At 42.3% G+C, this 24,966-nt stretch overlaps 1 protein-coding gene across 1 annotated transcript; it reads right to left on the bottom strand.

Annotated features, from left to right (window-relative positions):
* LOC144655078 (uncharacterized) lies at positions 1–24,966 on the bottom strand. Its single transcript, XM_078515299.1, has 10 exons — positions 24,009–24,966; positions 22,974–23,146; positions 15,791–15,872; positions 8,262–13,807; positions 6,125–8,168; positions 4,259–5,857; positions 3,658–3,870; positions 2,362–2,591; positions 1,577–1,754; positions 1–762 (listed from the first exon to the last, which is right to left on the bottom strand). The coding sequence occupies exons 2-10, from the start codon at positions 23,043–23,045 to the stop codon at positions 731–733; spliced, it is 9,996 nt and encodes a 3,331-aa protein (XP_078371425.1). The 5' UTR covers positions 23,046–23,146; positions 24,009–24,966; the 3' UTR covers positions 1–730.

The following is a 24,966-nucleotide window of genomic DNA, read 5'->3' as shown; positions in this document are numbered from 1 at the left end:
TTCTTAATGTTCCAGCTGACTTTTCACAACTTGCCGGATTCTGACAAATGGAAAACTCGGAACAATTTCTCATTTTTTTTCAGAAATTTGCATTTTCATGGGCTGTACTCTCATCGACTATAACTTTCGAACAATGAGCGCATAAAGAATTCACTTGGTTTCTCTATAAATTTAATTAACATAATTTAATATAAGAAGGCCAGCGCGTTACTCCAGTTTACGAAGTTCTAATCGGCTAGGAGTATTGCAACTCCCCCAAGAGTGAGATGCAACCCATTGCGGGTAACCCGTATTCTGACTTCGCTAGCTGAGGACCTTTCCATTAGCTTACTTATTTAAATTTAGAAGAGTCACCAGAAAGTCTTCCATCCTATTTTAAAGTCTAAAAACTATGTAACAACTAATGACTAGACTTACAGATAACGGAAAATTTGACTCTTAGTATCTGCTGGAAGTAAAGCAGTAGATACCTTGTAATGGCTCAAACCTCGACAAGGGAACATTTATTACTAAATGACAGTGAGAGAAATAACTGCTTTACATTTATAGATTTTCAAAAACGTCCTCAAGAAAAAAGGCCCACATTTTACTAACTATTTAACGTTGCCGTTGTGATAAATATACAGACGTAATGTGTCATTAGTCCACAAGATTGTTTCTTTGGTGATGCTCTGGGCTGCGGTGTACGGTAACATCATAAAGCACTGACCTAATGGAAATTATAAGGTGTCTATACTTCATTCTCGTCCTCGACTGTGTTATCTGAAAGGAAAAAAGTAATTGTAAGGAAAATGATTGAATTTCGACATTGAAATTTCTTGTGCAACGAAAATCAAACTTTGATAAAGTTAACGTGGTCCTAACTTCAAGTCGAGTGCGAAGGCTGAAATGAAGGCTGTTTGAGATTTCTTTTTTTTTGTGGTGCTTTTTGTTTTGACTCAATTCTAGCTTTTATGGAGAACGTTACCCCGGGTGCCTGAGGCTTATTTTATGCGCAGTCCCAGTCAGGCTTTGATTTGGTCTTTCCTTTTGCTGGGCCTGCGGGTGACGACGCTCGACGCGCGCGGGATAAAAATAATGTCAGATTTCCTGCGTACGACCACGTGATGGTCCTTGCCGAATTGCTTCACGTTCTCGTCCCCAGAACCTGCCTGTCTCTCTTAGCCGGCGGAGCCTAGGGAACGAGGAACAAGTGGCTCTAGGGACACATGATTTGATTGGCTAGATTTTTAACAAAAAAATTGAAAACTAGCTAATCAATCAACCGTAGTAAAATCCCTTACATCAAAGGGATTTTGATACGTTTGATTTGATTTGCCAAATTGCCTTTGTTAAAGATCTAGCCAATCAAATCATGTGTCTCCAGAGCAACTTGTTCCTCGTGTCCCAGGCTCTGCCGGCTAAGAGGGACAAGCGGTTCGGGGGACGAGAATGATTGCTTGATAAACGCCCTATTGATTTGTTGAAGACACATTTGCCGACGTCGTCCAAGGACAAACCACAAAGGAAGAAGCCATGCACGTTAGTGGATTAGGTTCAAGGTTCTGTTACAAAGAAACTGACATACAGTACTCACCAACATACTTGAAGGCTTCTTCCCATTCCTCTCTGTTAAGCACGTGATCACCGTCCAGGTCAGATGAAACTATGAACCCAAACATGCATTTCTCGTGTGGAACATGCACCAGCAGTGCGTCAACTTCCGCTTTTTGTAGAAGGCCATCTCGGTTGGTATCTACTTGCTCAAATTGGAACTAAGAAAGGGAAAACACGGGAGTGAGCAGAAGAAACAGCAGCATTTTGACACACGAAAGACTAGTTAGAAAATAGAATTACTCGACGGAACTGCGGCAATTTCTTGAGGGCATATTTTTATAGCGCCAACGAACAATCACAAAGATGGACCATTATAATTCGTTTTATCGCTCCCATTACCGTTGGTAGTCCGAGAGCCTTATTCCCAAATTTATTTTAATAATATGCAGATGATTTCCGATATTCGAACCTGCAGGGGAAACGAAAGTTGGTTCGACTAATTACTAGAAGGTTTGAAAAATGGAGGGTTCGAGAAATCGAAATTTCACTGGACTCTTAGGGCCCTTTCTATTACTCAAAACTGGCTGGCCGGTCCGGTGGTTTTGCATGTGAAATGCCCCCTTTTCCACGAGTGTTTTCCACAAACCCACCACAACAGTGTTTTGCATTGACAGGGCAAATCTGACTAACAACGGAATTGTGTTCTCGAATGCACCGGTCTGGCCGGCCCTTTCTGACAAATGGAATGCGCCCTTATGCAAAACGAACACGTACTTAATTTTTTTTTTTAAACCGCACAGTGTCTCAACGTCAAACACTATTTACCTTCAATACTGCATTCTTTTCAAATCTCGTCAATCCAAATAATCGTGCCTGTGTTATTGCAGAGTTTAGGTCTAATGATGCTGGATCTTCACTTTCATGAACTTCTTTGTTAATTAATGCCCATTCCAGGAATCGTTCTGCAAACTGTAGAAGTTCACCTTCCGAACAAGTATCTGTTGGAACGAGTGATTCGTCTGCCAGTTTTGATATCTGTTGGCCCGCTGCATATTCTGTAGGTACAATACATCGAACAAAATAGTTAAAGTGTGTTGCAACACAATTTGCAACAGATTGGAAAAGAGTAAAGCCCTGACCAAACGGTAACGCAGGTGGACGCAAGTACTCGCAAGTTCAACTTGCGTACAGACTTGCGTTGGCTGGCCAAACGGGTACGCAAGTTTAGTCGCAAATGCACGCACATTTGCAAAAAGTCATTTACAATGCTAAGAGGCGCAATTCAGTATTTGAAGTAAGCTGCAAAAATTTGATTTGCGATGAGTGGCTAAACGGTGAAAAAATTCCGTTAACTTAAGTCCAAATTTGATCTCGACCAAAGTGACACAAGTCAACGCAAGTGTACGCAAGTCAACGCAAGTCACGCAAGTCCTGGCTAAACGGAGACGCAAGTGGACGCAAGTTTTCAACTTGCGTCTACTTACGTCGCGGTTTGGTCAGGGCTTAAGAGATGTGCTACCCTTTACTAGATACGGAAGTTGCAATCTAAGGACCCGATTTAATCTTAGTATACGGAACGGACAGTCACTGTTAGAACCAGTCACAGGGCTACGGTACAGTGTTCGATCAGACAAGTACAACCCACAGTCACTTAACTCTAGCTATCAGCATATCAGAATGCTGCTGTTTTGTACAAACGTTAATCAACGGTAGCGTACCTTGAAGCTCGTCACTGGCCATCTATGGGTTCTGATACGCAAAGAGATTAATTGGCGCCCACCATGCGACACACCCGTCGTTTAACAGTAGTGGGTTTCAGTTTTGCAATAGCTCTGTTAGCAGTAACCATGTGTATGTCTTTGTGGGTTTTTTTTTTTCTAACCAAGCCGCCCTGTTCCATGTACTTTTACATAATTAAAGTGAGACATGGCAAAGAGGTTTTCCCCTCTTTTGTTGCAACCTTTTCTCGTTTCTTCAGGTATAAGAAATAAACTTATTTCATGGTCAAAAACAATAAACGTTAGGTTGTTGATGGAAGGAATAATCACTCAGATGAAAATTGCAAACAATATTATACATTAATTTACGAACTGTAAAGCACGAACTGTAAAGCAATCATACCGGCACATCGTCCTTTATGCTTAACAGCAACGTTGATCTGCATCTTGCAGGCGTGACGATGCACCTCGCAAAGGTTTTCATACTCCAGCAGAAACACAGAGCAGTGCGGATCTACATTTTGGCTGCATTCAGTAGGACAGTGGCACTCAGGTAAACCATCACCATTAACTCGGCACATCTTTCCATCTCGGCAGACTGTTTTATTGCACCTCTCTGTTAATAAAAAGGAAGAAGTGTTGGAGGTACGAATTACAACAACAATTACCACGTTACCAGTCACCTGACATCATCACCACAGGTAAAATAATCCATGCAACAATTTGAAATTGTATTTTATTGTTAAAGGAGATACATCTCGGACAACGCAACTTGAAAAAACTGGCAAGTTTTTTCAAGTTTATCATTCGTAATCCGTCTCAATCTTCGTCAGTCAAAACCATCCTTGTTTATTGTCGCAATTTTATTACTCCTTTGTTGCTTTTCTTCGTCAGAAAACAATTATTTTGAGGTTTCCTCCAATTTTAAAGTAATCAGAAAAATGACCTAAAATGTCGTCACGTTGCTCATTTAACATTGGAGGTAAAAACTGTGAAACGCTTACCATCAACTTCCGTTCTTCCTATAACTGCCGTACCATTGCCATTGCCATTCTCGATTCCATTTCCATTTCCTTCTGTAGGCGGATCCGTTGTGACAACTACTGATGGGGATTCAGTTGTGACAGCTTTCGAAGGTGCAGTTGTTGAATCTTCAGATGGTGACTCAGTTGTTGAATCTTCTGAAGGTGACTCAGTCGTGGCGTCTACAGAGGGTGACTCAGTTGTGGCATCTACTGAAGGGGATTCAGTTGTTGCTTCTTTAGTAGATAGGTAATCAATAACGTTTGAAGAATCGGTCGTGGACACAACATTAGGAGCGGCGGTGGTTTCTTCAATAGCATTGTTAAATTCAGTTGTACTTTGCACCGATGATGTCGGCGTTAATCCTGTGCTACTAGATGATTCAGTTTTTGACTCCACAGAAGGTGGCGCCTTAGTGGTCGACTCCTTTCCTTGACCTGCGACATCAGAGGGACTCTCAGTTACAACAGGAATTGGCGTAGTAGAAGTTCGCACAGATGTCGTTGATTCTGTAGAGAGTAATTCAGTGGTTGCTTCTACTGAGGGGGATTCAGTTGAAACCCCTTCAGAAGGAACCACAGTTGTACCATCTTCTGATGGTGATTCAGTTGTTGAACCTTTCGTAGGCGATTCAGTTGTAGCATCTTCTGATGGTGACTCAGTTGTGGCATCTACTAAGGGCGACTCAGTTGTGGCATCTTCTGATGGTGACTCAGTTGTGGCATCTACTGAAGGCGACTCAGTTGTGGCATCTTCTGATGGTGACTCAGTTGTGGCATCTTCTGATGGTGACTCAGTTGTGGCATCTACTGAAGGCGACTCAGTTGTGGCATCTTCTGATGGTGACTCAGTTGTGGCATCTTCTGATGGTGACTCAGTTGTGGCATCTTCTGATGGTGACTCAGTTGTGGCATCTACTGAAGGCGACTCAGTTGTGGCATCTTCTGATGGTGACTCAGTTGTGGCATCTTCTGATGGCGACTCAGTTGTGGCATCTACTGGAGGCGACTCAGTTGTGGCATCTTCTGATGGTGACTCAGTTGTTGCTTCTTCTGATGGTGACTCAGTTGTGGCATCTTCTGAAGGTGACTCAGTTGTGGCATCTTCAGAAGGTGACTCAGTTGTGGCGTCTTGTGATGGTGACTCAGTTGTGGCATCTTCTGAAGGTGACTCAGTTGTTGCATCTTCTGAAGGTGACTCAGTTGTGGCATCTTCTGATGGTGACTCAGTTGTGGCATCTTCTGATGGTGACTCAGTCGTTGTATCTTCTGATGGTGACTCAGTTGTTGCATCTTCTGAAGGTGACTCAGTTGTAGCATCTTCAGATGGTGACTCAGTAGTTGCATCTTCAGAAGGTGACTCAGTTGTGGCATCTTTTGATGGTGACTCGGTTGTGGCGTCTTGTGATGGTGACTCAGTTGTGGCATCTTCTGATGGTGACTCAGTCGTTGTATCTTCTGATGGTGACTCAGTTGTTGCATCTTCTGAAGGTGACTCAGTTGTGGCATCTTCTGAAGGTGACTCAGTTGTGGCATCTTCTGAAGGTGACTCAGTTGTTGCTGGCGGTCTTCTGAAGGTGACTCAGTTGTGGCATCTTCAGAAGGTGACTCAGTTGTGGCGTCTTGTGATGGTGACTCAGTTGTGGCATCTTCTGAAGGTGACTCAGTTGTTGCATCTTCTGAAGGTGACTCAGTTGTGGCATCTTCTGATGGTGACTCAGTTGTGGCATCTTCAGGTGACGTGACTCAGTTGTGGCATCTTCTGAAGGTGACTCAGTTGTGGCGTCTTGTGATGGTGACTCAGTTGTGGCATCTTCTGATGGTGACTCAGTTGTGGCATCTTCTGACGTCTTGGTGACTCAGTTGTGGAATCTTCTGATGGTGACTCAGTTGTGGCATCTTCTGATGGTGACTCAGTTGTTGTTTCTTCTGATGGTGACTCAGTTGTGGCATCTTCTGAAGGCGACTCAGTTGTTGCATCTTCTGAAGGTGACTCAGTTGTTGCATCTTCTGAAGGTGACTCTGTTGTGGCATCTTCTGAAGGTGACTCAGTTGTGGCATCTTCTACCTCTGAGGGACTCTCAGTTACAAGTGTTACAGTAGAACGTGATCGAGTTGATGTGTATACAGGAGGCGATTTGGTTGTCGCTTCTGCAGGCGAAGATGTTGTTGTTGATTCTTTTTCTTGAGCTGAAACATCCGAAGGACCTTCGGTAACCACAGGTAACGTGGCTACAGTGGCTGACACAGTTGTTGATTGTGTAGAACGTGAATCAGTCGTTGAATCTACGGAAGGTAATGCACTCGTTCCATCTTGAGAAGGCGCTTCCGTTCTCGCTTTTTCAGAAGGTGACGAACTTGTAGCCTCTTTGGAAGGTGATTCAGTGGTTGGTTCTTCCGTAGCTGACGCAGTTGTTGCACCTTCAGAAGGTGACTCAGTTGTTAGACCTTGAGAAGGTGACTCAGTTGTTGCATCTTCCGATGGTGACACAGTCGCTGCATCTTCAGATGGTGACTCAGTCGTTGCATCTTCTGATGGTGATTCAGTTGTTGCATCTTCAGAAGGTGACTCAGTTGTTGCATCTTCAGAAGGTGATTCAGTCGTTGCATCTTCAGAAGGTGATTCAGTCGTTGCATCTTCAGAAGGTGATTCAGTCGTTGCATCTTCAGAAGGTGATTCAGTCGTTGCATCTTCTGAAGGTGACTCAGTTGTGGCATCTTCTGAAGGTGACTCAGTTGTTGCATCTTCTGAAGGTGACTCAGTTGTTGCATCTTCTGAAGGTAACTCAGTTGTGGCATCTTCTGAGGGTGACTCAGTTGTGGCATCTTCTGAAGGTGACTCAGTTGTTGCTTCTTCTGATGGTGACTCAGTTGTTGCATCTTCTGAAGGTGACTCAGTTGTTGCATCTTCTGAAGGTGACTCAGTTGTGGCATCTTCTGAGGGTGACTCAGTTGTGGCATCTTCTGAAGGTGACTCAGTTGTTGCTTGTTCTGAAGGTGACTCAGTTGTGGCATCTTCAGAAGGTGACTCAGTTGTGGCGTCTTGTGATGGTGACTCAGTTGTGGCATCTTCTGAAGGTGACTCAGTTGTTGCATCTTCTGATGGTGACTCAGTTGTTGCATCTTCTGAAGGTGACTCAGTTGTGGCATCTTCTGAAGGCGACTCAGTTGTGGCATCTTCTGATGGTGACTCGGTTGTGGCGTCTTGTGAAGGTGACTCAGTTGTGGCATCTTCTGATGGTGACTCAGTCGTTGTATCTTCTGATGGTGACTCAGTTGTTGCATCTTCTGAAGGTGACTCAGTTGTGGCATCTTCTGAAGGTGACTCAGTTGTTGCATCTTCTGAAGGTGACTCAGTTGTTGCATCTTCTGAAGGTGACTCAGTTGTGGCATCTTCAGAAGGTGACTCAGTTGTGGCGTCTTGTGATGGTGACTCAGTTGTGGCGTCTTGTGATGGTGACTCAGTTGTTGCATCTTCTGAAGGTGACTCAGTTGTTGCATCTTCTGAAGGCGACTCAGTTGTGGCATCTTCTGATGGTGACTCAGTTGTGGCATCTTCTGATGGTGACTCAGTTGTTGCATCTTCTGAAGGTGACTCAGTTGTGGCATCCTCTGAGGGTGACTCAGTTGTGGCATCTTCTGAAGGTGACTCAATTGTTGCTTCTTCTGAAGGTGACTCAGTTGTGGCATCTTCAGAAGGTGACTCAGTTGTGGCGTCTTGTGATGGTGACTCAGTTGTGGCATCTTCTGAAGGTGACTCAGTTGTGGCATCTTCTGAAGGTGACTCAGTTGTTGCATCTTCTGAAGGTGACTCAGTTGTTGCATCTTCTGAAGGTGACTCAGTTGTGGCATCTTCAGATGGTGACTCAGTTGTGGCATCTTCTGAAGGTGACTCAGTTGTGGCGTCTTGTGATGGTGACTCAGTTGTGGCATCTTCTGATGGTGACTCTGTTGTGGCATCTTCTGATGGTGACTCAGTTGTTGCATCTTCTGAAGGTGACTCAGTTGTTGCATCTTCTGAAGGTGACTCAGTTGTGGCATCTTCAGATGGTGACTCAGTTGTGGCATCTTCTGAAGGTGACTCAGTTGTGGCGTCTTGTGATGGTGACTCAGTTGTGGCATCTTCTGATGGTGACTCTGTTGTGGCATCTTCTGATGGTGACTCAGTTGTTGCATCTTCTGAAGGTGACTCAGTTGTTGCATCTTCTGAAGGTGACTCAGTTGTGGCATCTTCAGAAGGTGACTCAGTTGTGGCGTCTTGTGATGGTGACTCAGTTGTGGCGTCTTGTGATGGTGACTCAGTTGTTGCATCTTCTGAAGGTGACTCAGTTGTTGCATCTTCTGAAGGCGACTCAGTTGTGGCATCTTCTGATGGTGACTCAGTTGTGGCATCTTCTGATGGTGACTCAGTTGTTGCATCTTCTGAAGGTGACTCAGTTGTGGCATCCTCTGAGGGTGACTCAGTTGTGGCATCTTCTGAAGGTGACTCAGTTGTTGCTTCTTCTGAAGGTGACTCAGTTGTGGCATCTTCAGAAGGTGACTCAGTTGTGGCGTCTTGTGATGGTGACTCAGTTGTGGCATCTTCTGAAGGTGACTCAGTTGTTGCATCTTCTGAAGGTGACTCAGTTGTTGCATCTTCTGAAGGTGACTCAGTTGTGGCATCTTCTGATGGTGACTCAGTTGTGGCATCTTCAGATGGTGACTCAGTTGTGGCATCTTCTGAAGGTGACTCAGTTGTGGCGTCTTGTGATGGTGACTCAGTTGTGGCATCTTCTGATGGTGACTCTGTTGTGGCATCTTCTGATGGTGACTCAGTTGTGGAATCTTCTGATGGTGTCTCAGTTGTGGCATCTTCTGATGGTGACTCAGTTGTTGTTTCTTCTGATGGTGACTCAGTTGTGGCATCTTCTGAAGGTGACTCAGTTGTTGCATGTTCTGAAGGTGACTCAGTTGTTGCATCTTCTGAAGGTGACTCTGTTGTGGCATCTTCTGAAGGTGACTCAGTTGTGGCATCTTCTACCTCTGAGGGACTCTCAGTTACAAGTGTTACAGTAGAACGTGATCGAGTTGATGTGTATACAGGAGGCGATTTGGTTGCCGCTTCTACAGGCGAAGATGTTGTTGTTGATTCTTTTTCTTGAGCTGAAACATCCGAAGGACCTTCGGTAACCACAGGTAACGTGGCTACAGTGGCTGACACAGTTGTTGATTGTGTAGAACGTGAATCAGTCGTTGAATCTACGGAAGGTAATGCACTCGTTCCATCTTGAGAAGGCGCTTCCGTTCTCGCTTTTTCAGAAAGTGACGAACTTGTAGCCTCTTTGGAAGGTGATTCAGTGGTTGGTTCTTCCGTAGCTGACGCAGTTGTTGCACCTTCAGAAGGTGACTCAGTTGTTAGACCTTGAGAAGGTGACTCAGTTGTTGCATCTTCCGATGGTGACACAGTCGCTGCATCTTCAGATGGTGACTCAGTCGTTGCATCTTCTGATGGTGATTCAGTTGTTGCATCTTCAGAAGGTGACTCAGTTGTTGCATCTTCAGAAGGTGATTCAGTCGTTGCATCTTCAGAAGGTGATTCAGTCGTTGCATCTTCAGAAGGTGATTCAGTCGTTGCATCTTCAGAAGGTGATTCAGTCGTTGCATCTTCTGAAGGTGACTCAGTTGTGGCATCTTCTGAAGGTGACTCAGTTGTTGCATCTTCTGAAGGTGACTCTGTTGTTGCATCTTCTGAAGGTGACTCAGTTGTGGCATCTTCTGAGGGTGACTCAGTTGTGGCATCTTCTGAAGGTGACTCAGTTGTTGCTTCTTCTGATGGTGACTCAGTTGTTGCATCTTCTGAAGGTGACTCAGTTGTTGCATCTTCTGAAGGTGACTCAGTTGTGGCATCTTCTGAGGGTGACTCAGTTGTGGCATCTTCTGAAGGTGACTCAGTTGTTGCTTGTTCTGAAGGTGACTCAGTTGTGGCATCTTCAGAAGGTGACTCAGTTGTGGCGTCTTGTGATGGTGACTCAGTTGTGGCATCTTCTGAAGGTGACTCAGTTGTTGCATCTTCTGAAGGTGACTCAGTTGTTGCATCTTCTGAAGGTGACTCAGTTGTGGCATCTTCTGATGGTGACTCAGTTGTTGCATCTTCTGAAGGTGACTCGGTTGTGGCATCTTCTGATGGTGACTCAGTTGTGGCATCTTCTGATGGTGACTCAGTTGTGGCATCTTCTGATGGTGACTCAGTTGTGGCATCTTCTGATGGTGACTCAGTTGTGGCATCTTCTGATGGTGACTCAGTTGTGGCATCTTCTGATGGTGACTCGGTTGTGGCGTCTTGTGATGGTGACTCAGTTGTGGCATCTTCTGATGGTGACTCAGTCGTTGTATCTTCTGATGGTGACTCAGTTGTTGCACCTTCTGAAGGTGACTCAGTTGTGGCATCTTCAGAAGGTGATTCAGTCGTTGCATCTTCAGAAGGGGATTCAGTCGTTGCATCTTGTGAAGGTGACTCAGTTGTTGCATCTTCAGAAGGTGATTCGGTTGTTGCATCTTCAGAAGGTAACTCAGTTGTTGCATCTTCCGATGGTGACACAGTCGCTGCATCTTCAGATGGTGACTCAGTCGTTGCATCTTCTGATGGTGATTCAGTTGTTGCATCTTCAGAAGGTGACTCAGTTGTTGCATCTTCAGATGGTGACTCAGTAGTTGCATCTTCAGAAGGTGATTCAGTCGTTGCATCTTCAGAAGGGGATTCAGTCGTTGCATCTTGTGAAGGTGACTCACTTGTTGCATCTTCAGAAGATGATTCGGTTGTTGCATCTTCAGAAGGTGATTCAGTTGTTGCATCTTCAGATGGTGACTCAGTCATTGCATCTTCAGAAGGTGATACAGTCGTTGCATCTTCAGAAGGTGATTCAGTTGTTGCATCTTCAGAGGGTGACTCAGAAGTTGCATCTTGAGAAGGCGACTCAGTAGTTGCATCCTCTGAAGGTGACTCAGTTGTTGCTTCTTTAGATGGTGACTCAGTGGTTGCATCTTCAGATGGTGATTCAGTTGTTGCATCTTCAGATGGTGACTCAGTTGTTGCATCTTCAGATGGTGACTCAGTAGTTGCATCTTCAGAGGGTGACTCAGTTGTTGCGTCTTCAGAAGGTGACTCAGTTGTTGTATCTTCTGATGGTGACTCAGTTGATGCACCTTCTGATGGTGACTGAGTTGTGGCATCTTCTGATGGTGACTCACTTGTTGCTACTTCAGATGGAGACTCAGTTGTTGCATCTTCTGATGGTGACTCAGTGGTTGCATCTTCAGTTGGTGACTCAGTTGTTGCATCTTCAGAGGGTGACTCAGTAGTTGCATCTTCAGAAGGTGACTCAGTGGTTGCATCCTCTGAAGGTGACTCAGTTGTTGCTTCTTCAGATGGTGACTCAGTGGTTGCATCTTCTGATGGTGACTCAAAGGTTGCATCTTCAGATGGTGATTCAGATGTTGCATCTTCAGAGGGTGATTCAGTAGTTGCATCTTCAGAAGGTGACTCAGTTGTTGCATCTTCAGAAGGTGACTCAGTTGTTGTATCTTCTGATGGTGACTCAGTTGATGCACCTTCTGATGGTGACTCAGTTGTTGCATCTTCTGATGGTGACTCAGTTGTGGCATCTTCAGATTGTGACTCAGTGGTTGCATCTTTTGATGGTGACTCAGTTGTAGCATCTTCAGACGGTGATTCAGTTGTTGAATCTTCAGAAGGTGACTCAGTTGTAGCATCTTCAGATGGTGACTCAGTGGTTGCATCTTCTGATGGTGACTCAGTTGTGGCATCTTGTGATGGTGACTCAGTTGTAGCATCTTCAGATGGTGACTCAGTTGTGGCATCTTCTGATGTTGACTCAGTTGTAGCATCTTCCGATGGTGACTCAGTTGTGGCATCTTCTGATGGTGACTCAGTGGTTGCATCTTCTGATGGTGACTCAGTTGTAGCATCTTCAGATGGTGACTCAGTTGTGGCATCTTCTGATGGTGACTCAGTGGTAGCATCTTCAGATGGTGACTCAGTTGTAGCATCTTCAGATGGTGACTCAGTTGTGGCATCTTTTGATGGTGACTCAGTGGTTGCATCTTCTGATGGTGATTCAGTCGTAGCATCCTCTGATGGTGACTCAGTTGTAGCATCTTCAGATGGTGACTCAGTTGTGGCATCTTTTGATGGTGACTCAGTTGTAGCATCTTCAGATGGTGACTCAGTTGTAGCATCTTCAGATGGTGACTCAGTTGTGGCATCTTCTGATGGTGACTCAGTGGTTGCATCTTCTGATGGTGATTCAGTCGTGGCATCCTCTGATGATGACTCAGTTGTAGCATCTTCAGATGGTGACTCAGTTGTGGTATCTTCTATTGGTGACTCAGTGGTTGCATCTTCTGATGGTGATTCAGTCGTAGCATCCTCTGATGGTGACTCAGTTGTGGCATCTTCTGATGGTGACTCAGTTGTAGCATCTTCAGATGGTGACTCAGTTGTAGCATCTTCAGATGGTGACTCAGTTGTGGCATCTTCTGATGGTGATTCAGTCGTAGCATCCTCTGATCGTGACTCAGTTGTGGCATCTTCTGATGGTGACTCAGTTGTAGCATCTTCAGATGGTGACTCAGTTGTGGCATCTTCTGATGGTGACTCAGTTGTAGCATCTTCAGATGGTGACTCAGTGGTTGCATCTTCTGATGGTGACTCAGTTGTAGCATCTTCAGATGGTGACTCAGTTGTGGCATCTTCTGATGGTGACTCAGTGGTTGCATCTTCTGATGGTGATTCAGTCGTAGCATCCTCTGATGGTGACTCAGTTGTGGCATCTGCTGATGGTGACTCAGTTGTCGCATCTTCAGATGGTGACTCAGTTGTGGCATCTTCTGATGGTGACTCAGTTGTAGCATCTTCAGATGGTGACTCAGTTGTGGCAACTTCTGATGGTGACTCAGTGGTTGCATCTTCTGATTGTGACTCAGTTGTGGCATCTTCAGATGGTGACCCAGTTGTGGCATCTTCTGGTGGTGACTCAGTTGTAGCATCTTCAGAGTGTGACTCAGTTGTCGCATCTTCAGATGGTGACTGAGTTGTTGCATCTTCTGATGGTGACTCAGTTGTTGCCTCTTCAGCAGGCGACTTAGTTGTTGCATCTGGTTTTCCTTTTGGTTTATCAGTATGTAACGTTTTTGTGGGTTTTAATGGTGGTTTTTTGACTGAGATCGGTTTTCCTCTTGGCTTATGGGTCGGAGCAGGAGTAGTTGATTCACCGTCTATGATATCTATTATGTCGTCATCAGTTCCTGGCACCGTTGGGTCTACATCGCCAACGTTTTCCAAGCTGTCGACAATGTCATCCGTGACTTTCTGCGCTAGCTTTGGTGCTGGCGTTTCCGTTTCCACACTGGTTCCCATTGGTGTTGGAAGTAGGGAATCTTTTTTAGTCTCGTTAACGGGTGCTGAAGTAATTATTTGAATGCCCAATCCACTTCCCTCGTCTTCTGCTGGAGAGTAGCCAACTAGCATTCCCTCTGTGTATCAAAACGAGGCAAGAAATTAAGTCCTGCAAGTAAAAAATTTCTACGTTCTTTATCATAATTCAGCTTATGATAACAGAATGAGGTTTATGGGAAATGCACTGACTACTTGATAGTTGTTTTTGGGAATTTTTGAATGAAATCTCTTGTTATCTCTGAAGGCGGCCAGGCTTTCACATAATAACAACCATTTTGTTGACGGGTACCTTTCTTGCAGAAATATTAATTGTTTTTAACAAAAGGCATCAAAATAACTTCTTTCCTTCTTCGTATTTTTATCCCTGTAATTAATTATTTACTTTATTTCCTGTTTTTTTTTTTTTTTGTGTGTGTGTGTGTGTGTGTGTGTGTCGATTTACTGTATTTCATTCAATAAAGAAAAACAAAATAACTTGACATCCATGACAGCGCTTAACGAGGTCAAACGCAAGTTGTTTAATCTTTTGAGACTTATAACTTTTGCACGTTTTTGTTTTGCGTTGTATTTAGTTTTTTTGATAAAGTTGACATAAAGTTTCTTTTTACACAAAAAATTCTCGAAATGGTTCTTAGCTGTCTTAAATTTATGAAAACATAAGGTGGCTCTGTCGGCTGATAGTTGACGAGAGGCGAAGCCCCGAGTCAACAATCAAAAGCCGATAGAATCCACCTAGAGACTGATCTATTCAACAAAAGTTCAGTGATATATTTATAGTGAAGGTTTGTGATTTTGGCAATTTTACTTGCGCTCGCGCCCAGGGCAGTCTATCGAAAAGGAAAGCAATAACCGAGCCGCTTAATGCGTTGTGATTGGTTAATGGCTTTCGATTCATCTATAAGTGTACAGATGACGTCACTTAATAGTGTGTCTCGCGCGCGTGGTCAGAGTGCATAGTCCAAGTCAGTGTTGTCGGTTAAAAAAGTTTTTCAAAACTCGCGGGGCCACAAAAAAAAGAAAACTTCAGCTTAATAACAAATCTACAGTGGGAAACAATTCGCCAAGTATTGGTCGACTTTGGAGGCATTTAACTGGGCTAATCAATCTTGAATTGGACAGTGTCTGATAAAATAAATACCGAACGCTGTGTTTGTCCGATGTCGAGTAGATTGACGACGCCACGGGAAATTCATGAATGGTGGCTGAACGCTTAGGTTAAAGCTTACAGAATTGAACAACTTTCTAATTGGAATAAAGGTTAGTTTTCTCGTTGACGTATTAATTTTCCATTACTTTGTTTGTTACAGTGATTTGTGGTTACGAAAAACGTTTTCGTGAAATGAAAACAATTTTAGCTCAATTACAGACAATGGCAGCGGTATTGCTTTTTTAACCGATACTTAAGAATACTGAAGTCTTCTGTTATTGTATAAAACAAATAGATTCTATTTTGCCGTGGGTCTGTTCAGTTACAGATCACATGAGACGTCAAGATGTGGTACGCATATCAGTGACACACTCGCCTAGCGGCTCGTGGGCACCTTTTTTGTATTACCGCATTTTGACGTCTTGTTAAGTAGACCACACTTGCGTAGCCAATCAGTTGGCGTTTGTCTAACAGTCGGTCACTGGCTTGAGTGTCTGTTAAAATAATAAGACTACTTGCCCTCGTTTTCTATAAACAATATTATAGAAAAAAAGAAATAAATTGCTCTTCGTTGACTATTCACTCAGAAAACTCGGGCTCGAAGTTTAATTGTTAAATATTGAATTAGCTATTCCAGTACGAATTCCCTTCCCTCCCCCCGCCTCCAAAAAAAACCGAGACCAATATCCCCTATACAGACAGAACAAGCAAGTGAAATAACGGTTATTATTATGGCTTTTTTGGTTGTTATGACTCAAGTTTGCGTTTGCGTAAACATTTAAGAGGACTTCAAATTCCCCCGTTTGATTTGCCCCTCCCAGGATTAGTCCAACTCCCGTTATCTAACAATTGCGAAAACAACTAACAAATCCTTTATTAAAAAAGACCTAATGACGTGATATCTTCTGCTTACCGTTATAAACAGGTTCTAGATCCATTTGATATAAATCGTCCTCTGCATTAAAATCATGTTCCCTTGGAACGGCTCTTGCCTCCTATGGTAAAGGAAAAAAGTAAGTTCACTTAAGTACACGTAATATAGTCAACTCTATCTATAAGACGGACACCTAGCGTTGGTGTAGTCCCTGGTATTGCTTCACTCATTTAACTGTAACTTAACTCCCTGTAAGACGGAAAATGTATCTTAGAACGGACAGTTGGAGCCGATCCCGACGGTATCCGTTTTAGAGAGAGTTGACTGTAATATCAACTGCTTCGCCTCGCCTCGTCCCGCCCATCCCACCTCAAGTACTGAGAATTCTTTCTTTTGAGTCGTTGTATTTGGTTATGTAAGGCCTTCCGCGGTAAATAGTGAAGCCAACAAAATGTTGCGTGACGTCAAAGGCTGTTCTGAAATGGTTACAGAACCAATCAGAACGTCAGTATCAGGTTATTGGTCTTTTAGCTGAATATGATAAGACGACTGTTCGAGGCCAGACCGAATCTAAAAATTTAGTTTTGTGCTTCACTTTCTGAATAAACTGCAGAATTTGGTCATAGACGTTGTCGTTATGCGGAGGACGGCCATGCCATGTTACGCAAGTGAGGAACCATAGTTGTGTCATTTCGGGGCTGATTTAACGGGACATTGTCGCGGGGATTTTGATGCTTTTCGGTAAAAGGTACTAAAATTGGCGAATAGGTCTTTTCGTACATGAAATGCATTTATAACATAGCTAGCAGTAGCAGAGCCGCGCAATCAAATTCAGTATACGTAAGCGTGCTCAAAATCTTGATGGAGCACGCTGATGACGTAATCGACGAGTGAAAATCTCACTGAGTAAAGCTCATACGCTTGTGTTTTGCGAAAGCGATGACACGTTATCTTCGGAATACGAAAAGTAAATCCTTTCAATATTTTTCCAAGGATACGAGCTACAAGGTAAGCTGTTTCTTTATACGGGACCGAGAGCGAAAGAGAAAATAAATTCGATTTTGCCGTCAAATGAAGCTTAAGTTGTTTGTGTGCTTTTCTTCATTTAAACAACAACAACTAACGTGCGAGTCTCGAAGGACGAAAATCGTTTTTTCACGGCCCTAACGTGGAAGAATGGGCCAACCATGAATGACAACAGCTTGATGGCACTAAAAACTAGCTGCTTGACGAAAGTTTTCGCGTTTTAAGCATTACTTTAAAGCGTCTACGGCTCTGTTGTGATTTTGCCGCTCGGGAAAAATTTACTTCATCGGGCGCTTCATTCAACTACCGTTTTCAAAAATAAATGTTTATTTACATCAATTACAAATAAAATCGGTCCACAAAAATACTTAAAACTAATCATGGAACCGAGTTCTTTGACTCTTTTACCCTTGGAATCTGTTCGGCTGTTCGAGGTTGTTTTGTTTAAATTTTCTTCCAGTTGGGAGTAAACATTTTAAGTTAATTTTAATTCATCGAAAACTAAACCTTAGAATCAACAGCAGTATTTGCTGTTTCCGTCATTTTTTTTCCTTCGCTCTGTCACCGACGTATAAACTTAGTCAATTTATCAGCCATTTCACACAAACTGCTCCAATCGTGTAAACTAGTGTACATGTGTCATTTATTGCTCGACCGCTAAGTTTATGTTCTCACACTGCACACAATAAACACAGTTTTTTTTTCTCGCGGGCGGTTTTGATGCACAATTTCACCGACAATGTTATAAAACAATTGGTTCATGCTTTTAGCTGTGCTCCATCGAGTTATGGAGCACTTGGGAAGTTTGGAGAGCACTCAAGAAGCTAAAGTTGCCCTCGGCTATCGCCTCGGGCAACTCTTACGCTTCTTTCGTGCTCTCCAAACTTCCCGCGTGCTCCATAAAGGCTGGTTCTCATATGATCGCCCCGATCGTCTCTGTCGCTTCTGTCGCTTGCAAAGTCTGAGGTGATTGGAGCAAGCAAACTTTTTGAAGCGACAGAGACGATCGGGACGATCATATGAGAACCAGGCTTAACTCGATGGAGCACGCTAAAGCATGAATCAATTGTTAATTAGTACATCAAGATGGAGATATAAAATAAATTGTTGTTGAAGGAAGAAGGGAGTCTTAACAATTTTTAGGTGATTTTCCAGTCCACAACTTTTTCAAGTTGAGATCTAAAGTTCCTGGTGGCATCACAATAACATCACTTGTTTATCGCTTCAGTGCACTTGCATGGTGATTTTTAACAAAATAGGACCACTGTTCGTAGTTTGAATTTTTAAAGTGAAACTGGTGACAGTGTCCCTCTAACTGTGTCACAGCCGAGTTAAGTGTAATTTATTCAAATAGTCGCAATGTGCCAAAAACTCGCTAATGTTAGGGAAGAAATTACTTCAGTGGATCTAAATGACAAAACCATAGCTTCATTACATGATTTTTTGGTGCCGCCTACCTTTTTTATGATTTGTTTTGAGCGAACAAGAACCAACAGGCGTTACTTTCATTATATACGTAGTTGTTGAAAATTCTGTAAGACTTGGCTTTTGTTAATACGAACTCAGGCTAAAACTTTTAAACCTTGTTCGCTAGGTCCGTACTGGATAGGTAAATAACCTTGCTGCATTGACTTTGCAAGGTCGCTTTTTATTTGGAGTTCCTTTTCCCGCCCCCACCTTAGTGGTTCCATCTCTTGGTGTTTTTTCTATTACAAAATACTATGCAATGTTTAAAAAACATTTGACGATGGAGGAAAAGTCATTGATATTCGAACAACACAAGTACGAAATGCAACAAAATAAAAAAATATCAAAAAAGGAAGCGCCCGCACACTCTCTTTTCTGAGAAATCCGGACAAAAAACATTTTTTAATTGCCTTACAATCGTCAAATATCGCGCCGCAGACCAAGGCCAAACGTCAAACTTCACATGAGACGAACTAAACTATGATAAGATCGACGTTTAAAGTGTATATGACATGAAAAATATTTTGTGCTTATTTGAAAGGCCTTTTGAAATACAGAAGAATGGCGTTTTTATTTTCGAAATATCTTGTTTCGTTTCAGAGATATTGACGTTTTTGTATTATGCAAACTAGATCAGTGATGACGTCACAAGATTTGACTCTAAAAAATGGTAAAATACTGAATAAACAATATCTCTAAAACTATTGAAGCAGTGTTCTTGAAACTTGGCACCACAAATTTGCATCACAAAAGGAACAAACTGACACCCTTAGTATTGCTGCCATAGCAACTCTTTCCGCTCCAGTCTCTCTCTCTGTCAAAAAGACAAATATCCCCATATCTGACCTCTAAAGTGAGACAAAGGGTCCTGCTTAGAACAGACATAGTTCCCATATTGTCTTAATTCCCATCATTGGATTGGCAGTTTTTATTGAGACAGCACCAGCGGAAAAACTGTTGTCATGGCAACAGCCCTAAGAGTAACATTTTGTTTCTTTTGTGATGCACATTTGTGGTGCCAAGTTCCAAGAACACTGCTTTAAGAGGAAATCCGCCAGGACTTCGAGTAGTTATTGGACAAAATTATGTACCAAAACTATTTACAGCTGATTGCAAGCTTTTGTGTTACTGCTTCAAATATCTTATCGAAAGAAATCTTTACTAACAACACCACACATCGAAAACACATTTTGAAGTTCCGCTGAATTCCACTGAATCGCTTAAAAGATGTAAGCTTTTGCCCATAGCTTGTGAACTTTAAATATCATTTTCTCAGACTCGGATAAGAAATTGTTGTACCAGAATTATTTCCACCTTATTGCAAACTTTTTTGTTACTGCTTCAAATATCTTATCAAAAGAAATCTTTTCTAACAACACCACACATCGAAAACACATTTTGAAGTTCCGCTGAATTCCACTGAATCGCTGAAGACGAATTTACAAAATGGCTACACGTGAGATTTTTCCTATACCTTGTGAACTTTGAAATTCATTTTCTCAGACTCTGATAAGAAATTGTTGTTGGTGTTATCACGGATAATTACTTACATCTTTACCTTTTAGTTAAGGGTAGAAAATAACGCAATAGGATTTAAATTATTCTGGAAATTGATTTTTGTCCAACTTTAATAAATATTACTCGACTTGCTAGTGGATTCCGTCTTAATAGTTTTAGAGATATTGTTTATTCAGTATTTTTCCAATTTTTAGAGTCAAATCTTATGACGTCATCACTGATCTAATTTGCATAATACAAAAACGTCAATATCTCTGAAACGAAAAAAGATATTTTGAAAAGAAAAACGCCATTCTTCTGTATTTTGAAAGGCCTTTCAAATAAGCAGAAAATATTCTTCATGTCATATACACTTTAACTCAGTCGAGTTCGTCCGACTGAATTAAGATCGACCAACACGTTCTATCCGTCTGCTTCAGATGGAAAGAACGTGTAAAGATCGACTATGTGACAAACTTCGATCTTTCAATGAAACAAACTTTATAAATAAATTTAAAATTTGTATGATAATGTATTTTTAGCCTCGAAATATTCGTTCTCGCTGCTCTGAATTTGGTTCCACTGTCGGTCCGACGAATTATGTTCGACGTTTGACCCAACGGTCGAGCTTTACCTGTTTGGGTCGACCAAAATTGCAATTCCTTTCGTCTCATGTGAAGTTCGACGTTTGGCCCGGGCCTAAGAGTCCGTAAAAGGGCGCAAAAATCTTTCTGGTGCCCAGGCTACGCGAGAAACGAATAAGGAATGATTTTTCCCGCCATCCACTCCCTCCCACCATTCTGTGCGGGGTAATTGTGACATTTTTAAGTGCAATTTAGTCACCAAAAATGTGCTTAAAAGCTGTTTTTTCAACGTGGCTTAACATAATTTTCATTTCGGCATTAATTGACTTAATTGGTTTTATGCCTTTAGTAAATTTTTGCTTTCAGCCTTCCGTCACCAATGTTAGCTAATGTTTTGTTGACGGCTTTGGAGTGATTGGGGCAAAATTATTTTTTTTAGCAATTTGTGCATTTTATTGACGCTACAAATCCGTTAATTAATGTACCCAACAGAGCTGTTTAGCACTTTAATGTTGACATAAATAGAAAATGTATATTTCATTTCTCGTTAATGAAAAGTATATTCGTAACAGTTTACGGGCCAAAACAAATAGCTGGCTTTAGTTCAAAAGCTAGATTATCGCAGGTTGTGGACAACTCAAGAAACGGCTCAAAAAACTTTGAAGCATTGAAACGAAATCTGTTCGAGACAATTTGATAGGCGGTCGAAAATATTTTAATGATCCACCTCAAATCAACAATGAACAGATGAATAGGCGCCTAACCGCGAGACAGCAAAGAATTTAAGCGAAAATTCAGTTTTAAAAACTGGTAAAACCAATCTTCAAAGCGAAATGCTCCCAATTCGTAGGAATCATATCATGTTTAACGGTACCTGACAGCGGTTAACTGAGCCTTCTTCTGAAGAAGGCGTTTTTTTAATACTTCTCAATACGTTTGACGTTCCGGAAAAGGATGTGACATTTTCGCTGCCCCGTTTGAGAAGATCGAAGTTTCACACGGCCACGTTGAGATCTGTCTCGCCTGGACAATTTTTTTTTTTTAATAAAAGTCACGCTTATCTTTCGAGGCAAGTTCGCCGCGAGTGCGATGTTTCAAAATTTTGAAGACTTTCAAGATGGGCATTTAAAGAAATTTGACCGTGAAAGTTAGGGCTAAATTATCCCAAAAAAAAAAAAAAAAAATTGGCAGGCAAACAGACTCCCTGAGGTACAGAGGCCTGCAGCGATCCTGTAGGTCCTGAGCTGTCACGTACTCCAAATCCAAAGATTTCGAAAGGGTTTCACAATTTCGGAACCTTTGAAAGCAACTCGCTTCGGCTTGGTGTTTGCATTTGCGAAAGCGATTTAATTTTCTCACCTCAGAAAGGTAAACCGGAAAGAATCTCCCAGGATGTTGTTTTTCTTCTCACAGTACATTAAACATTCTCAAGTCTATTTTTCCGAGAGCTTAACTTGTCTAAATATCTTGTTACGCAAAGTCTTTTGTCCCGAAATAAGTGCGAAATAGTAAAAGACCAGCTGTATGATAGTGAAGTAGGCGTTGCTTCATTTCTCAAGACAGTTTTTGCCAACGCCAAACAACGCAATTTCCGGTGGGGAAACCTTGCCTTGCTCACGGGCATTTCTAATCGTAACATTTTTTTGTGCGACCATTTAACCTCATTCTTTCAAATACTCTCTGTTTTACACCATTTTTTTTTACAATAAAAATTGTAACTACTTTTTAAAATATCCGGTGTGAAAATAATTACGGTGATTTCTCTCATCGCCGGTACACGTGCATTTTCATCTCAGATGTAAGAAACATATTTAGACCTGATGTGTTTTCCTGTGCAAATCGAACACCACTTGCACATCAAAACGCGAGATTTTAGAAATTTTAGCCGCGAGCAAGACGAATTTTACACCGGAACAGCTCCAGCATGTTTTCTGCTTTCAGAAATCGAGCGGCTTCTTTGAGCGCGCCAATGTCTGGTACGTTATTACGAAAACACTCAAGCGGAAAGCCATCTATTCCATACGCTTCGAATGTAAACAAACTGCATGAAGTTTCGTATTTGTCCTACACAGATTAAACGCGCTTGTCAATCTCTATTTTAAGAACATAAGTTTCTTTCAGTTACTTTGAATGCGAAATATTTCAGCATTGCGAAGATTAATTTCTCGTCGCGCGCCGGCAGACAGTTCCACGTGCAAGTCACGAACGGCTCGAATATCTAATGGAATTTCGCTTGTCTAATAACGAGAGGAAAACTCGGCAACTTGAATGAAATGGACCGTCGGAGACCGGCTTTCAGTTGACCTAGCCAGGTTCCCAATACATTTGTTGCATTACTTTAATGTCGCGGATTTGCAAAGCGAACAAAAGACTGTTACTTTTCGAGCCGTAATTATCCTCATATAAACTTATATCTAAAGGAGAGATCTATAGCCTATTAAAACAGCTAATAAAAAACACATTCGAGGGTCCCGCGCAAATGTGACATAAATCTCTTTTGGCCCTTCCCTTTTACAAATGCTCGGAGCGCAACAGTCTTTGAATCGCTTCTCGGTGCATATGAAGAATTTCCTAATACGCGTGTTGCAATGACATTACTCTGCAGGCGTTGAAAACTAAGCACATGTAAAAAATGTTTGGAAACTTACCGCGTCCATTACAAGAACCATTAAGACAGCCCCCACCAGAATTCCTCTCTTGAGGAATGCAGTTAACGCCATGATCTCCTCGAACACTGTAGGTAAATCACCTCCAAACTCGAGTTACTTCCAATCGATGGTCGTTCTTGACAATATTCACGCTGCGTCGTCAGCGAGCAATCCTGCGGATATTACAGATGTTTCGTTAGTGACAACGCGCATAGTGTTCAGCGGAAGTTGTCGTGAGCTACGCCTGAATATTTATAGCGTGATGGTTTGGCAGGGTGCAATGTTATTGTTTGAAAAAAGGTCTGATTGTGTGTCTAGCTATTTAACGCACAAAATAAGCTCTTACGTTAGTACCCTGTGTTGTTATTTTTTGAAGATTCCTAACGCAAGCTTGCTCACGAGACGCGCTTTCTCCAAATGCCCCGAATGCCAGAGCGGAACGAACCAGACATCAAAACAATCACGTTGCTGCACTAGTATAGTTTATAAACACATATACACATAGCGGAATCCAAGATTCCAGGCCTGATATCTTCTGCACGGGTATGCTTTTTGTTGATAAAAAACATCGTGATAAATAGCCGACGTAAAGGTCAAGAGAATGAATGAATGTGTGACTATCGCAAGCCAGCCATTTCCGTTTTGGCTGACAATAACCACTGAACAGGAGAGAGCTCTTTGTTAAACTGGAAAATACTTCCTCTTGAGTTTCGAAGACTCCCGTGTCACGAATTTGATCGGTATTTTGAACAAGATTGTGAAACTGTGTTTGTCTGAATACACCTATTAGTATATCGTAGAATCAAATACAAGGTATTTAAAAACTTTCAGGGTAAAACTTGAACGTTAACCTTTTAGTTGATAGCAATGAGAGTTATATAAAACAAACAAACAAATATCATAATTTTGCAAAGTGTTCTTAACCAAAGTCCAAAAGGGTTTTGTCGATAGAGCTTCTGCGAACATCGATGCAATTTTAGTTACCACTGACACATAGAATTTATTTTACAAAACAAAACCTTAAACTTAAATTACCTCAGTTTTCAGATGTTATTTTACTTGCTGCACTTGAACCGTATCTCAAATTCTGGTGTTGAAAGCCCTTATGCTCAAGATGTCCTCCATCTCCTACACAACCCTGAACCGCGTTAAAAATTGTCTACACAGAATATGCTGTTGTTAATCCAATTACTCCTTATGTCGCATGGCGCCGATTGGTTGCTCCACCACAACACTAATCTGTTTGCCGTGATAACTTTTTAAAAAACATTCCAGTTTGGGGCGTTGACGGTTTGATAGATAGCTAGCCGAATGCATGCAGGGAGCCGGTGTAAAAGTTCAACGTTTTTTAGGCCGGTAGGTGGCCCTTTCCGACAAAAACATTGAAACAACAACAGCCTATCTATTACCAGTTTTATTTCTTTGTGTTGTTACATTCTCCGGCTAATCGACCATGTGTTTAGATAGTGAGAAATTACATTGATGCAATCGGAGCACTCGCCGTGGCAAATAATTCAGGTGGTCCCCCTGTGTGGTGTAGACGTTGCCAGGTCAAATTGTGAAACAAATACTTCCACCAAGGAAGCTTCCAGTTGTATTTTTGTGGTTTTTCCCAGTCGCCATTGAGCAAAGTATGGCGAGATTTTCAGCTCTTTGCGTTAAGGAATGTTTATGAGGATTAGATAAGGCGAGTTATCAGACGTATTTTTTCAGGGTCATACATGCATCATCGTAGCTCTAGTCTCTTATCCAAATATTACATGAAGATGCTTTGACCTGTACAAGTGCCCATTGTGCTCGTTTGCGGTTTAAATATGCGTAAATGCAGCGATGAATGTTGTTCTTGGTGATTTGTTAAATTCCTCGTCTGGTCTGTACATGCCAGGGGTATGACCTATGTCAGCAGTTCAGCCCTTGTTAGTGTCCCGGGAGTGGGGGGAGGGGGTTGGAGAGGGAGGGAGGGGGTATTGTGGATTATATGCCCGGGGGTACT

The sequence above is a fragment of the Oculina patagonica genome, chromosome 5 (genome assembly GCF_052425735.1).
Source record: "Oculina patagonica isolate OP01 chromosome 5, crgOcupat, whole genome shotgun sequence".
NCBI classification, from domain to species: domain Eukaryota; kingdom Metazoa; phylum Cnidaria; class Anthozoa; order Scleractinia; family Oculinidae; genus Oculina; species Oculina patagonica.
This window is presented reverse-complemented; position numbering and strand designations above follow the sequence as displayed.